Source organism: Petaurus breviceps, unplaced genomic scaffold (assembly GCF_028583685.1).
Source record: "Petaurus breviceps papuanus isolate PSGF00001 unplaced genomic scaffold, PetGlider_PUasm1.0 79, whole genome shotgun sequence".
NCBI classification, from domain to species: Eukaryota; Metazoa; Chordata; class Mammalia; order Diprotodontia; family Petauridae; genus Petaurus; species Petaurus breviceps.
The window spans coordinates 6,155,205-6,168,083 of NW_027186523.1; the positions used below are offsets into that span (position 1 = coordinate 6,155,205).

Sequence of the window (12,879 nt, forward strand, 5' to 3'; positions counted from 1 at the left end):
AAAGGATAAAGCTAAGAAGAGAGCTATAGACCAATATCACTAATGCATATTTATTTTAAAATGTAAATTAAGGGGCGGCCAGGTGGCTCAGCGAGTAAGAGCACCGGCTCCAGTGTCAGGATGACCTGGATCGAATCCCGGGCTCAGATACTCAGCACCACACCCAGAAATAACTAGCCTGTAACCTCGAGCAAGTTACTTAACGCCGATTGCTTATAAAAAAAAATGTAAATTAAATCCTGGCCAAAGTATTGTTGCAATTTATCTGACAAATTGTATTCATCGTGATCAAATTGGATTTTTAACATGCAGGCTCTGTTGGCATAGCATTAGGAAAATTAACAATCATTTTTTAAAATCCCAAGCCACATGATTATTTTAATAGATGCATAAAAAGTCTTTAAAAAAAAAAAAAACTCACATATGCTATTGGGGGGAAAAAAACCCTACAATGTATGGGCACAAAAGGATCTAAAACTAAAAACTAGCATTCCTAGTAAATACAGAAGTAAAATAAGAATGCCTCCTTTTCCCACTATTATTTGACATGGCTCTCAAAATGCTTGCAGAAGCACCAAGACAAGGAAGAAGCAATAGACAAAAAAGGAGACCAAACTGTTTTTGTTCTTTTGGCAGAGGACAAGAAGGTTTACTGAGAAAATCTTAGGAAGTCAGCAAAGAAACTAATAGAAACAATAGCACCAGTAAAGTTAGAGTCTATAAAATAAACTGATTTTTAGTAATAACAAAAGCCAGTAGGAAATAATAGGGGTGTTCCATTCACAATAACTACAAAATGTATAAAATAACCTGGTAACCAATCTACCAAAGTACATTCAATGCCTATATTGTTGCAATTATAAAATAGTACTTCAGGAAATAAAGAACAGCTTAAGTAACTGGAGGATTATTCAGTGTTCTCAGTTGCCCTTGCCAATATGACAGTAATACTAAAGTAAAATCGTAGCTTTAGTACTATGCCAGTCAGACTGCCAAAGGGACACTTTACAAGCTAGAAAAAATAACAAAATTAAGGAGGGATAAAAGATTGAAAATATCAAGGGAAATAAGGCAAAAGGACAGGAATGAAAAGAGAATAGTATTTACCAACTCCAAACCATATTATAAAACAGCCATCAAAACTATTTGGAACTGACTAGAAGAATTTAAAAAGTAGATCATTAGAATAGACTAAACAAGAAAGAATGAGAAGTAGTGAAACTTAATAACTCAGTAGTCAATAAAACCTGAAAAAATAAAGTATTTAAGAAAGAGATTTAACCAGAATTTCTGAGAAAACTGAAAAGCAGTCTGGCAGAAATTAGGTTTAGACCAATATTTTATAGCATAATCCACAATAAGTTCAAAATGGATACCTGATATAAATACTAACATTTATACTATAAAAAGTAAAAATTAGTGAAGCAGATCAAATACTTTTCATAAGCATAGGTAGTATCTAACTTCTTAATGAAAGGACGAATTGAGGCAATAACAAAAAATAAAATAGATACTTTGGGTTATATGTAAAGCTTTTACATGAACAAAATTAATTTAACTTAGTTATGATGGAGACATTTGATAGGGGGAACTCTTTGCATCAGATATTTCTGAGTTTGATAGAGGGACAGCCAGGTGGCGCAGTGAGTAAGAGGATTGTCCCTGGCGTCGGGAGACCCGGGATTGGTTCTGGCCTCAGATACTTGGCACCCACACAAAAAATAACTGGGCGTGTAACCTTGAGCAAGTTATTTAACCCCAATTGCTTTAAAAAAGAAAAAAAGTTTGATAGATGTGTAGACTTCTAACAATTATAAAAAACCAAAAGCCATTTCATAATAGATAAGTTGTGAAAAGATATGAATAGTTTTTAAAAGAATTGTAAACTTACAACCATATGAAAGAATCTGCGAAATCACTAATATTAAGAGAAGTGCAAATCAAAAAATCTCTGGAGTTTCATCTCTCACCCACAAATTGCCAAAGATAACAACAGTTGGGAGTAGTCAATATTATAGAGGTAGTGGAAAGACTGAAACACTGATGCATTGTTGGTAGCATTGTAAATGGTTCCAGCCATTCTAGAAAGCAAGATGAAACTGTGCAAAGAAAGTGAATAAAATATCCATTTTCTTTGCATCAAGAGATTGTACTGCTAGGTATATATTGCAGGAGGGCCAGTGGCAAAAAAGGAAGGCCCTGCATTCAACAAAATATTAATAGTAATACTTTTTGCATTTGCAATGCCTGGGAAACAGCCCATCAGAGAATGACTTAACAAATTGTGATACCTGATTATAATGGACTATTACCATGCTGTAAGAAACAATAAACAAGGGGTGGCTAGGTGGTGCAGTGAGTAGAGCACCGGCTCCAGAGTCAGGAGGACCTGAGTTCGGTTCTGGCGTCAGACACTTAACACCCACACAAAAAAACTAGCTGTGTAACCTCGGGCAAGTTACTTAACCCCAATTGCCCTCCAAAAGGCAAGGAAAAAAAAGAAAGAAACAATAAACATGATTAATACAGAAAAGCATGGAAACACACAGTGAAGTAAGCAAAACCAGGAAAACTCTACACAGTGATGATAACACATCAGTTGCAAACTAAAAGCTGTGCAATTGTAATGGTCAGTCTTGGCCCAAAGAGGAGATGAGATGTATCATCCCTGCTTTTCTTCAGAAATGAGAGACAAGTGTCCTCAGACTTTTTCAGTATTTGGTTAGTTTTGCTGTATTTTTTTTTTAATAAGAAATCATTCTTGGAGGTGGGGGCTGGAGAGGGGTGCAGTAGGAAATGTAGGTAACATAAAAACAAAAATATCAATAAAAATATTTTTTAAAATAAGTCCTTTCCTATATGCAACTTACTGTAAATTAGCATTTCTTGTTTTTCCACAGGACAGAGCCATAATTATTCAGTTAAAATACTAATGATTAAATAGATCCTAACTGGGTTGCTATCTAAACTATGCAACAGTTGACTGAATAAAGTTGTCTTTTATACTTTTCATAGTATTTAAAATACAAATAATGATTATTGGAATGTCTTTTTACCTATCTGAATTACTAAATGATCTTTAAAGGCATTACTGTAAAGTATTTCTTTGTTATTTGAAAATAACTTTGTGCACTTAGAATAAGAATGGCTTATTACCAAATGGTTGTCTATGAGGTAGGTTTTTTGGCCACAACAGTTCATGGAAAAAGTCTGTGAAAGTTTTCTGTGTCACTGGAGGGAGTACTCAGAATGACGAAGTTACAGGGTTTTTTTTGCATTTATGAGGCTGAGGATTAGAAGAATGCAAAACTGAAAAGCCAAGGCATTCTTAGTCTTAATTACTTTAAAACCCTATATATTTAAAACCCTATTATAGTTCTTTATATAATTTGTATCATAAGAATAATAACCATTATTTAATTCAACAAAGTAGCAAATTGAATAAATTTACAAAATCTGAAATGGTACAATGCAAAATTTTACTTAAATGTAATCCTTGGAAAATCAAGGAGCATTCTCGCTGGACATAAAAATCCATCTGTTGCAGAATAAGGTAATGCTAAAAGTATATGATGTTTACATTGGAAAAGATTAATGGTGAGTTGATAGGAAATTATTGATAAGAAAAGTGTAATTCCTATGAAGTCCCAAAAATACCTTACATTTTAGAGATGATAAAACTTGAAATATTTCTACTTCAAGACAATAAAACTTTTTACCTACCTGGAAAAAAAAAAAACAATACTAGCAAAAGACTCTTTACTGAAATCTGAGGTGCTGGGACTTTCTAGTCTCATCCATTAGTGGCTATAAAAGAAATAGGTTGGGGGCAGCTAGGTGGTGCAGTGAGTAGAGCATTGACCCTGGAATCAGGAGGACCCAAGTTCAAATTCCACCTCAGACACTTGACCCTTAACTAAATGTGGCCCTGGGCAAGTCACTTAACCCCAATTGCCTTGTCTTTCCCCCTCTAAAAAAAGAAGAAATAGGTTGAATTTAGATTGTACCACTTACCTTGATCTCTTTTTGAACAATTAAACATTATTTTTTAATACTCTTAAACCCTCCTTTCACAGTGCAAAGCTACTTGTCCAAAGTCATGGTATCAGTCTTCCATGATAATTAATGACTATTTCCATTCTTGTTTTTAATTCTAACTAATACATATTGATGTTTTTTGTGATTTTTATTTTTACCCAAAAATATAATGGCAGCATTTTGTAACAAGGAATCCCTCCCTTGGGGCTACACTCTGCTGTAAATATATGTGCCCACAATTAAGTTTTTGAGCACATATTTTGATATAAGTGGGAAGTTGGGATGGGCTGATCTTAAGCCCGAATAATGACTAATTTTTAATCCTTTTTTTAACTGATGTCTTTTTGGAACTCTTCTTTAAAAAAAATTTTTAAAGTAATAAAACAATTGGCTAACACGCATGAACTAACTCATTCAGTTTTTAAATTACGGATCATATCCGTATTAACATTATAATGACTCTGTACTACAGATTGACATGGTACACCGTCACAACCCTGAAGGAATCTTTCTTGGTGCACCTCGACGCATCCTTGAAGCAACTCAACATGGACTGGAGAGAAGGCACTTGGAAGCAAATCTGAATGTACACTAATAAAACAATTGACTTTGGGGGATTGGTTGGAGGGGGGTGCCAATATTTGATATTTTAACTTTTAACATTGGATTTTAAAATAACGAAATTGTCAGATTACTAAAAATTAATTAATAAAATGTGCTTGTGACTGCCAAACAAAAGCATGAAAGTGCAGAGTATAGCCCTCCACTCTCATTCATTCTCATGATATAGTGTGTACCATGTATTGCAGAACACATGACATCAGATTTTTTAAGGTCATATAGCATAAGGTAGAATGAGCCTTCCATTTCTTTGCTTTTGTTGACTGTTAGTGCATAAAGTTTTAGAGTTTTTCACTTTGTTTCATTTTTTAAGAACTATTGATTATCAGAAACTTATTTTTGTACTTCTGGGACATCACAGGAATCATTTTCTTGACAATAATTTAAGCTGATTTATCAAATAATGTGTGTTGAGGGATAATTAATGAAAAGTTAAAAATCATTGTTTCAGGATTCTTAGGTTGCTTCTCAATTTCATAAGGTCACAATTAAATCAAGTATTTCTTCCATTGAGCTTCAAGGTCAGGTGTGTCGTGCATTTTAAATGAAGTAGAAGTCCTACATCATAAAGATTATAAGGGATTGAAGAATTCATTGTGTTGTAGGGACTGTTATAACTTTTTCCCTTATCTTTAAAATCAATATTAAAAGCAGAGGCATTGCCTTTCACGCCTATTAAAAGGTCTGTGGCATTTTCTTTAAAGCTTTAAGTATTTATTTATAGATGATAAGTTTTTACTGCCATCTTGAGCCTCTAAAGTTATTCTTAACTCCTGTAATTTTAAGTTTGGTGTGAAGAGCTTGATACCTTTCTGTGACAATTCACTGTTACTAAGTGCTCAAGTTATATTAGCATTCAGTTGTGTTTAGAAGTGGGACAATTTGACTGGGGTTTGGAAATGTACTCTACATAAATTTTCCTTGTAATGGAATTTGCTGTGGCAGAATTTGGAATTATCTTTCATGCTTCTATTTGGAAGCTAAAGTATTTCCCTCACATGGGCTCACCTTAAATTCAGAGTAGGTAGGTTTGATGAAACGAACCCAAGAGTTAGTTACATAAATGTCAGTTTGATTGCTGCTGTTGCTTTTCTGCTTCTACTTCCTTGTGAATGTTACTTCATTTTTATCATAGAAGTACTTCTAGGAGCAGCTAGGTGGCACAATGAATAGAGCACCGGCCCTGGAGTCAGGAGGACCTGAATTCAAATTCGACCTCAGACATTTAACACTTACTAGCCGTGTGACCTTGGGCAAGTTGACTTAACCCCAATTGCCCTCCAAAAAAGCAAAATAAAAGTTTGTCATGAAGTCATAATCAAAACCATCAATACACTTTTTTATATATAACTTTTCCCACCAAACTAATAGATAAACTTAGCCTACGTTTCCAGTTGGCCAAAAAAGTTCTATGGTTGAGAATACTACAGATGTACTCATTTTCCCTATGTGTTCTATCATTTACTACAGTGGCCAACATTTATATGGTACTTTATTGTTATAAAATATTTATTAAATAAATCATTTCATTTGAGCTTCACAGCTCCGGGAGATGGCAATAAAAACATTCTCACTTTATAGAAAAGAGAAAATTAAAACTCAGGTTTTTAATAATAGCAGCTGACATGTAGCTGTGTAAGGTTTACAAAACACCTTATGTACATTGTGTGTACACAAAGTATATTTACGTAGGTATTCATTAGAGTCTCCTAAAAACTTAGCTACTTTAGGTAATATCCTTATTTTATAAATGAGGATTTAAAGCAGAGGTTAAATAACTTGAGCCCCCTACCTCCCCAGTTATACAGCTACAAAGTGTGAGAGCTAACACTTAAACTAGAATTTATTATTCCAAGGCCAGTATTATTTCTTTTATACTACATTGCCTTTTGTAGTCGACATATGGATCTTTAGGACCTTCGCTTTAATTCCCAGTATAGTTAAAAGTGTAGCTTATTTTAGAAGATAAATTATAATTTTATTTTGGTTAACATTTTTAGTAAAATATTCCTTGATGCCAATCAAAGATTTTAGTACATCAGAGTTATTCATAAGGAAAATGAATTATATCTGAAATGATGGCTCTTTCATTTTTTAAGATATTTTGAACTAATTTGCTTAAATATGATTGTGACAGCACAAATTTACAAGCTTTGAATTATGAAAAAATAATTGCAGAGAAAATCATACTTAGGGTAAAAGTAGGAGGTAGAATCTATTTCAAGTATTTCTTACTTTTTCAATGAAATTAGTCCATTATGATATTATAAAAAAAGAAAAAACAGATTTGGTCTTCTTTTATGGAAATAACAATGTAAAGAGTATAAACAATGAAAATGTAATTCTTTAACCACTTTTTTTTTCAACTGATTGAGTATGAGTTTAAGTAAGTTTTGCTGTTTTTCTTCCATTAAAGTATATGCATTTTAACCTGACAGTCCTATAAACAAATATGTTTGGCACCTTTTGGGATATAAATTTAGTATGGCAACAAAAGTAGGGGGAAGCTCTGGAAACATTTTAGATTAACTGAAGAAATAATATTCTAATATGATATTCTTTCTCCCTGCTTCCCGTCTTATTTTTAAGGAATTACAAGTACATGTGGACCAGATTACCGAAATGGCAGCAGTAATGAGGAAAGCTATTGAAATTGACGAGCAGCAGGGTTGCAAGGAGCAGGAACGAATTTTTCAGCTTGAAGTAAGTTTTAAATTCTGAGTCTAGCTGAAATAGCCAGTGCTAAATAAAAACTTTTGTCAGAGAGCAGGTGGCACCTCTTTGGCTTTTGAAAATGGCAGCCATGTTTTAGCTAGTAATGAAACCCAGTTGGTGTTTGGGGTGAATAGTTCTTTTTAAATCTGAACAATTTACGGGTGTTCTTCTGCCAGCTATTTAGAAATGTGTTTTTGTACTCAAATATGAAATGTTCATAATTCTCATATGGATGATGGTGGTATACATTAAATACCATTAAACGTAGATCCTCCTCATTATATAAAAAGTTTATAAAATTCTCCTGTTCCAGGTTTGGGCCAGTAATCATTTGACAGACTAGTAGTAGTAATTAGTGATAACTGATTTAAAAACCACCCCTGTTTAATTTCACTAAATCACTGTACTTCATACTTTTTAATTTTCTTACATCATTTTTATAAATTCTTCACAAATAGGCACATTATTTCTAAATCTAATTACATTCTTCAGTGGGATATAAATGCTTTGGGCACTTAGTTTGTAGCTACAGAAATATGAGCCATTGTTCTCGAATTCAGGGGAATAAGTGTCTCGTGGGAAAAAATCATTTTGAAACTAGTATAGTATTTGATTACAGATGGCTAAGTATAGTTTGTCTCTTTAATGAATAGCTATGTTCTTTATGCCACTAAAGCATAAAATAAGACTAACAAAGAAATGGTATAAGTTAATCATGAAAGATTAAAATAAAATTCCTTTAAAAATAATCCTGAGGGGCGTCCAGGTGGCTGAATGAGTAAGAGCACCAGCCCCAGAGTCGGGATGACCTAGGATCGAATCCAGGCTCTGATACTTAGCACCACACCCAGAAATAACTGGCCGTTTAACCTTGAGCAAGTTACTTAACCCTGATTGCTTAAAAATAAATAATTAAATGAAAGTTTTAAAAAATAATAATAATCTTGACTAGAAAGTTGAAGTCAAAAGTTAACCACCAAATCCTGCACTATAGTAACCAACATTCCTTTTACTAAAACTACAAACTACTCAACAGTCCTTCTTTTCGAGCATTTGTGAGGGATTTTGAGGGAAGCAAAAAAGAATGGTTTCTTTCTACTTACTATACTGTAGCATAGTATAAAGAAAAAGATTGGTAATTCTAAAACAGGCTGTAGTCCCAGGATAGGGTCATACAAGTGTGTGACCTCCTTGAAACTCAGGTTTTTCTCTAAAAAATGAGGGGGGGTGGATTATATAATCTTTAAGTTCCTTTTCAAATCTAAAACTAATGTCACTTAAAGAATATGGCACCATGGAAAAGGAAGTAAAAACTACGGCAGGTAGTTCACATTCTCCTGCCCCAGAAAAATACATTTTCCTGCGGAAGGCTGATAGCTGTATTTATTCTGTAGTATACTCTTTTTATGTGGGATAGTTTGGCACAGTGGATAGCAAAGCTGACCTTGGAATCAGAAGAGAAGTGGCTTTATTTACATAGAATCATGGGAGATGGAAGGGACCTTTGAAGGCATCAAGTCCAGTCCTGACATTTATATTTGAGGAAACTAAATCCTAAAAATATTTATTGATGTCTTCTGGTTACATAGCCATGGATGGATAACTTAACATATCAGGGCTGAAAGCAGCTCTTTAAAACTCTTAAGTTATAGGCATGTTATTAACCTGCATTGGTGGAGGAAGTTTACATAACAATATACCTCTACTGATGAAATCACAAATACATACATATTTTTACAGTTGTGAAATGTTTTTGGTTGGTTACTGATACATCATGTTTCCTTTTTTTCCCCCCAGAAAGTATGTGTGGTATTTGATTTTATTATTTATATTCTTATAGCAAGAAAACAAAGGCTTGAGAGAAATCCTTCAAATAACTCGAGAATCATTCCTGAGCCTCAAGAAAGACGATGCATCAGAGAGTACATCTTTGTCAGCATTGGTAACCAACAGTGATTTGAGCCTGAGGAAGAGCTAAAGAACGTGGAAAATCACAGAGCTTCTATTGCACAGCTCCTAATAAGGAACCAGGGTTTACTTAAAAAGTTGTTAATGAATTGAATACCAGAAAAATCACAATCTTAAATCAGCCCTTCATTTCATTCTTTTTATATTATGTATAGTACACTGGCAAATGACATTTTAAAAAGATATTAGCAGAAGATCAATATTTGGTTGTCATTGACTTTATTATTCCTCTTAAAATTTTTAATGGGAAAGTGGAAACTTTAAGCCATTGTTATTAGGTAAACAAATAAAAGTTCTCACATATAGAAACTACTGATTGTACTAGGCCCCTGCCACACTGTTATTTTTCTTAACATTTTTTATCCAAATATTAAATATATATGAAGTTCTACATAGAATTTATGCAGTTATACCATTTTTTTTAATCCACATTTTCTTAGATTGGACTTAAAAAAAGAAAATGTGTCCATTCCTAAATTTGATCTCTATTTGATATGAAGGCTAGCAAATGGTGTTATATTTTACATCAACTAGGCCTACCTTTACATGTAAGAAATGCCTTTCAAAGATGTCAAGATTATTTTTTAAAAAACTTAAAAGATTGCCGATGTTTTGATTTTGTGGCATAGGCCATAAATTGGATATGTGTTTGTTCTTCAAGCCTAGATCCTGAGAGGTGCTTTTGTTTTTAGCCAGCAACATACCATAGGTGATCATGACATTTTGGGTAATAACTGTCTATAACTTACTGAAGGTGAAGAAATGTAGAAACTGTCTTTTCAGTAATGAAAAAGAAAGCTATACTACTTTCTGAGAAAGAAAACCATATAGAAGACAACATTATTCAGTAGGTTGAACTACTACTTTAGAGGGGGAATAGGTTAGGTTTGGATTCCTGAATAAATATTAATTTGGTCAGGTTTTCTGGTTGATTTTAGGAATATTAACCTATCCATTACCCAGCTGTCCCAGTTGGAAGGCCTTATATAGGAAGCCAGGAATAAAAGAGATTGGATGTAGGCAAAAAAAAAAAACCGAACCAATGTATTTATTTTAACCTTGTTAATAGTAAATGTCAACTTTCATCTGGTTTATAAAAAAAAAGCTTTATTCCTTATAAATGCTTGTTTTTCTTATAACATGCCAACAGGAGCAAAGAAACTATAATTGTAGGTCTCTCTGAATCTGCCTTTGAACTTTGAACTTTGGCCGTCATACTGAAACAGATATTTGGGAATAGTTCATTTTCTTGGGTTTTACATAAACTGCAAGTTATTTACTACCACTCTGTGAATTTTCAAAACAGAAAACCAAGTAAAGAAGTAATTGAAGTAGACAGTAAAGTAGAAACTAAATTTTCTCAAACTAGCAGATTACAAATTCCATTTAGATCATCTGTTGAAGAATATACTATTCGTATAGCAGAATCTGTTAGTGTGCAAAGACACACATATTGCTAAGAGTAAAAAGCAACAACTATTTACTCAAACTTACCTTCCCCAAAATTGGGTATTTTTTTTTTAATTTAAAATAAAACCTTATTCCAGAGGCCTTAGTGAAGATTTTTAATAAAAAAGAGGTTTTTTCCTTAAAATTGTTTGGTAACTGTCTTCTATCTTACTCTGAATAAGAAACAGTACTTGACTTGGTGGCAGATTTCTCTAGATAATTTTGATTTCATCCCATTTAACTTAATAAAATAAAACAAGCTGCACTGTTAAGATTTAGTATGTGGCAATCTTGAGGCAGCTATTATTAAAAAATGCTTGATGAGTATTTTTGTAAATAAAATTGTGATTTAATTTATCTCTTCTTGCCCGTCATAGATATATTGTGTTTTTGAGACTTAATTTTAGGGTTTTGCAGAGTTTCATTTTGTGTAATAAGTTTTTGTCATATACGCATTATTTTTGTAATCCAGAAGCTTGAAATGTGTATTTGAAATGTGTACTGTATAATTTTATCAATAAAGATGATTGATAAAATTAATATTTTTCCAAGAAGGTAAAAAATTTTACAAATGCATAATTTTTCTTGTTCTCAAAGGTTTGTCAGTCACATACATGTGTATAGTCCTACAGTTCATTAAAGGCTTTCCTCACAACAAATTTCTTAAGTGGATATAGATGATCCTGAGGTTAGGTGCCAACAGCTACACACTTCATAGTTAAAAGTATCATAGAAGTATAACTCACACCCTGGTCTACTGACGCAAAATCCATTGCTTTGTTGATCAACAAGGGTTAAGCACCCATTATGTGCCAGTTATTGTCCTAGGGATACAAGTACAAACAATGAAACAGTCCCTGCTTGCAATAAGCTTACGTTCTCAAGGTGGAGAAAATGAGTACATGTGTATGTTGATGAATAGAAGTAAATGCCAAGAATACAAGGTAGGTTGGGTAAGAGGGCAGTAGCAACCAGGGAAATTAGGAAAGGCTACCTGCAGGAAAGTGGCACCCAAGATGCATCTTAAGAGAGGGATTCTGGGGAGGGCATTCCAGACATAAGATCTGGCCAGAGCAATGGCACAGAGATCTTGTTAGAAACAGAGAGGACAGATCATATAGTGCAACAGGGGAAGTAAATTCTAAAAGGCCAGAGAGATCAGCTGGGGCAAAGTTGTATAGACTTTGCAGAACTAAAGAGAGGAATTTCATTTCTAAAATGAATAGAGCACTGGAGTCTTTCCAGGAGTTTCTGGGACTCTATTTCCCAATGAACCAGCCCCTACCTAGAATATTTTCCAGGCAGAAAAAAGGCATGTTAGAAGGAGAGACTGCCCATTCCCATAGGTATCCTAAAAGTACCAATAAAGCAGGTTTACATGCTTATAAGCAGTCATGGTGTGAAAAAGCAGAAAGCTTTCTTGATGAAAAGGAAAAAGAATCCTCTTTCTGGTTACCTGGATTACACAGTTGACCTCTTTCAGCCTCAAACCAGACCCATGTTCTAAGTATGCAACAAGATACCCCAAGTTAAGCAGCTAGGTACATGCTACTGAACCTTCTGAAAGTGGGTGTTTAATAAATTTTTACTGATTGTTTTTAGCACCCTCACACTAAAGTGCATTTTAACCTGCTGTCCCCAAACTGAATTGTATTAATAGCGTCTGACAGCCAAACAGACCCTATTTTAAAACAATGCCAAACTTGACAGTATTTTCAAGGTCAAGTTGTGTCACTTAAAGACATATTGTAAAAAAAATGTACTTGGCCTATAATATTCTTCCTTTGCCCTCAACATCAATCAATGGTAGCAAAGATTTAGTATTTATCAAAAAAACTAAATTCATTTATGATGGGACAGAAGCCAGTTTTTCCACTATAGATGAAAACAGGCAAAAAAAATATATATTTACCAATTTACTTAGAAATACCTTAAGTGCTATTTGCACAAATTGGAATAAAGAAGGAATTCTAAAGACCTCTTTTAGAGCATACTGTGTTACTATGGACAGTACTATATGTACTTAAAATTTAAATACATTTTCTAATTCATACTTTCCATGAAGGGAGTAAGAATCCAGATATCAAA

General features: G+C 33.6%; 1 protein-coding gene across 3 annotated transcripts in view; it reads left to right on the top strand.

Annotated features, from left to right (window-relative positions):
- The window catches only part of LOC138175804 (FGFR1 oncogene partner 2 homolog), a 35,574-nt gene extending 24,243 nt beyond the window's left edge, over positions 1–11,331 (top strand). The window contains exons 5-7 of one of the 3 annotated variants that reach the window (XM_069106299.1): positions 4,511–4,624; positions 7,249–7,362; positions 9,215–11,331. In XM_069106299.1, the coding sequence (XP_068962400.1) occupies positions 4,511–4,624; positions 7,249–7,362; positions 9,215–9,352 (366 nt within the window). In that variant the 3' untranslated portion in view covers positions 9,353–11,331. Of the gene's footprint in view, positions 1–4,510; positions 4,634–7,248; positions 7,363–9,214 lie in introns of those variants that run through there. The other 2 variants (XM_069106300.1, XM_069106301.1) reach the window with 2 other exon arrangements.
- The last annotated feature ends 1,548 nt before the right edge of the window (positions 11,332–12,879 follow it).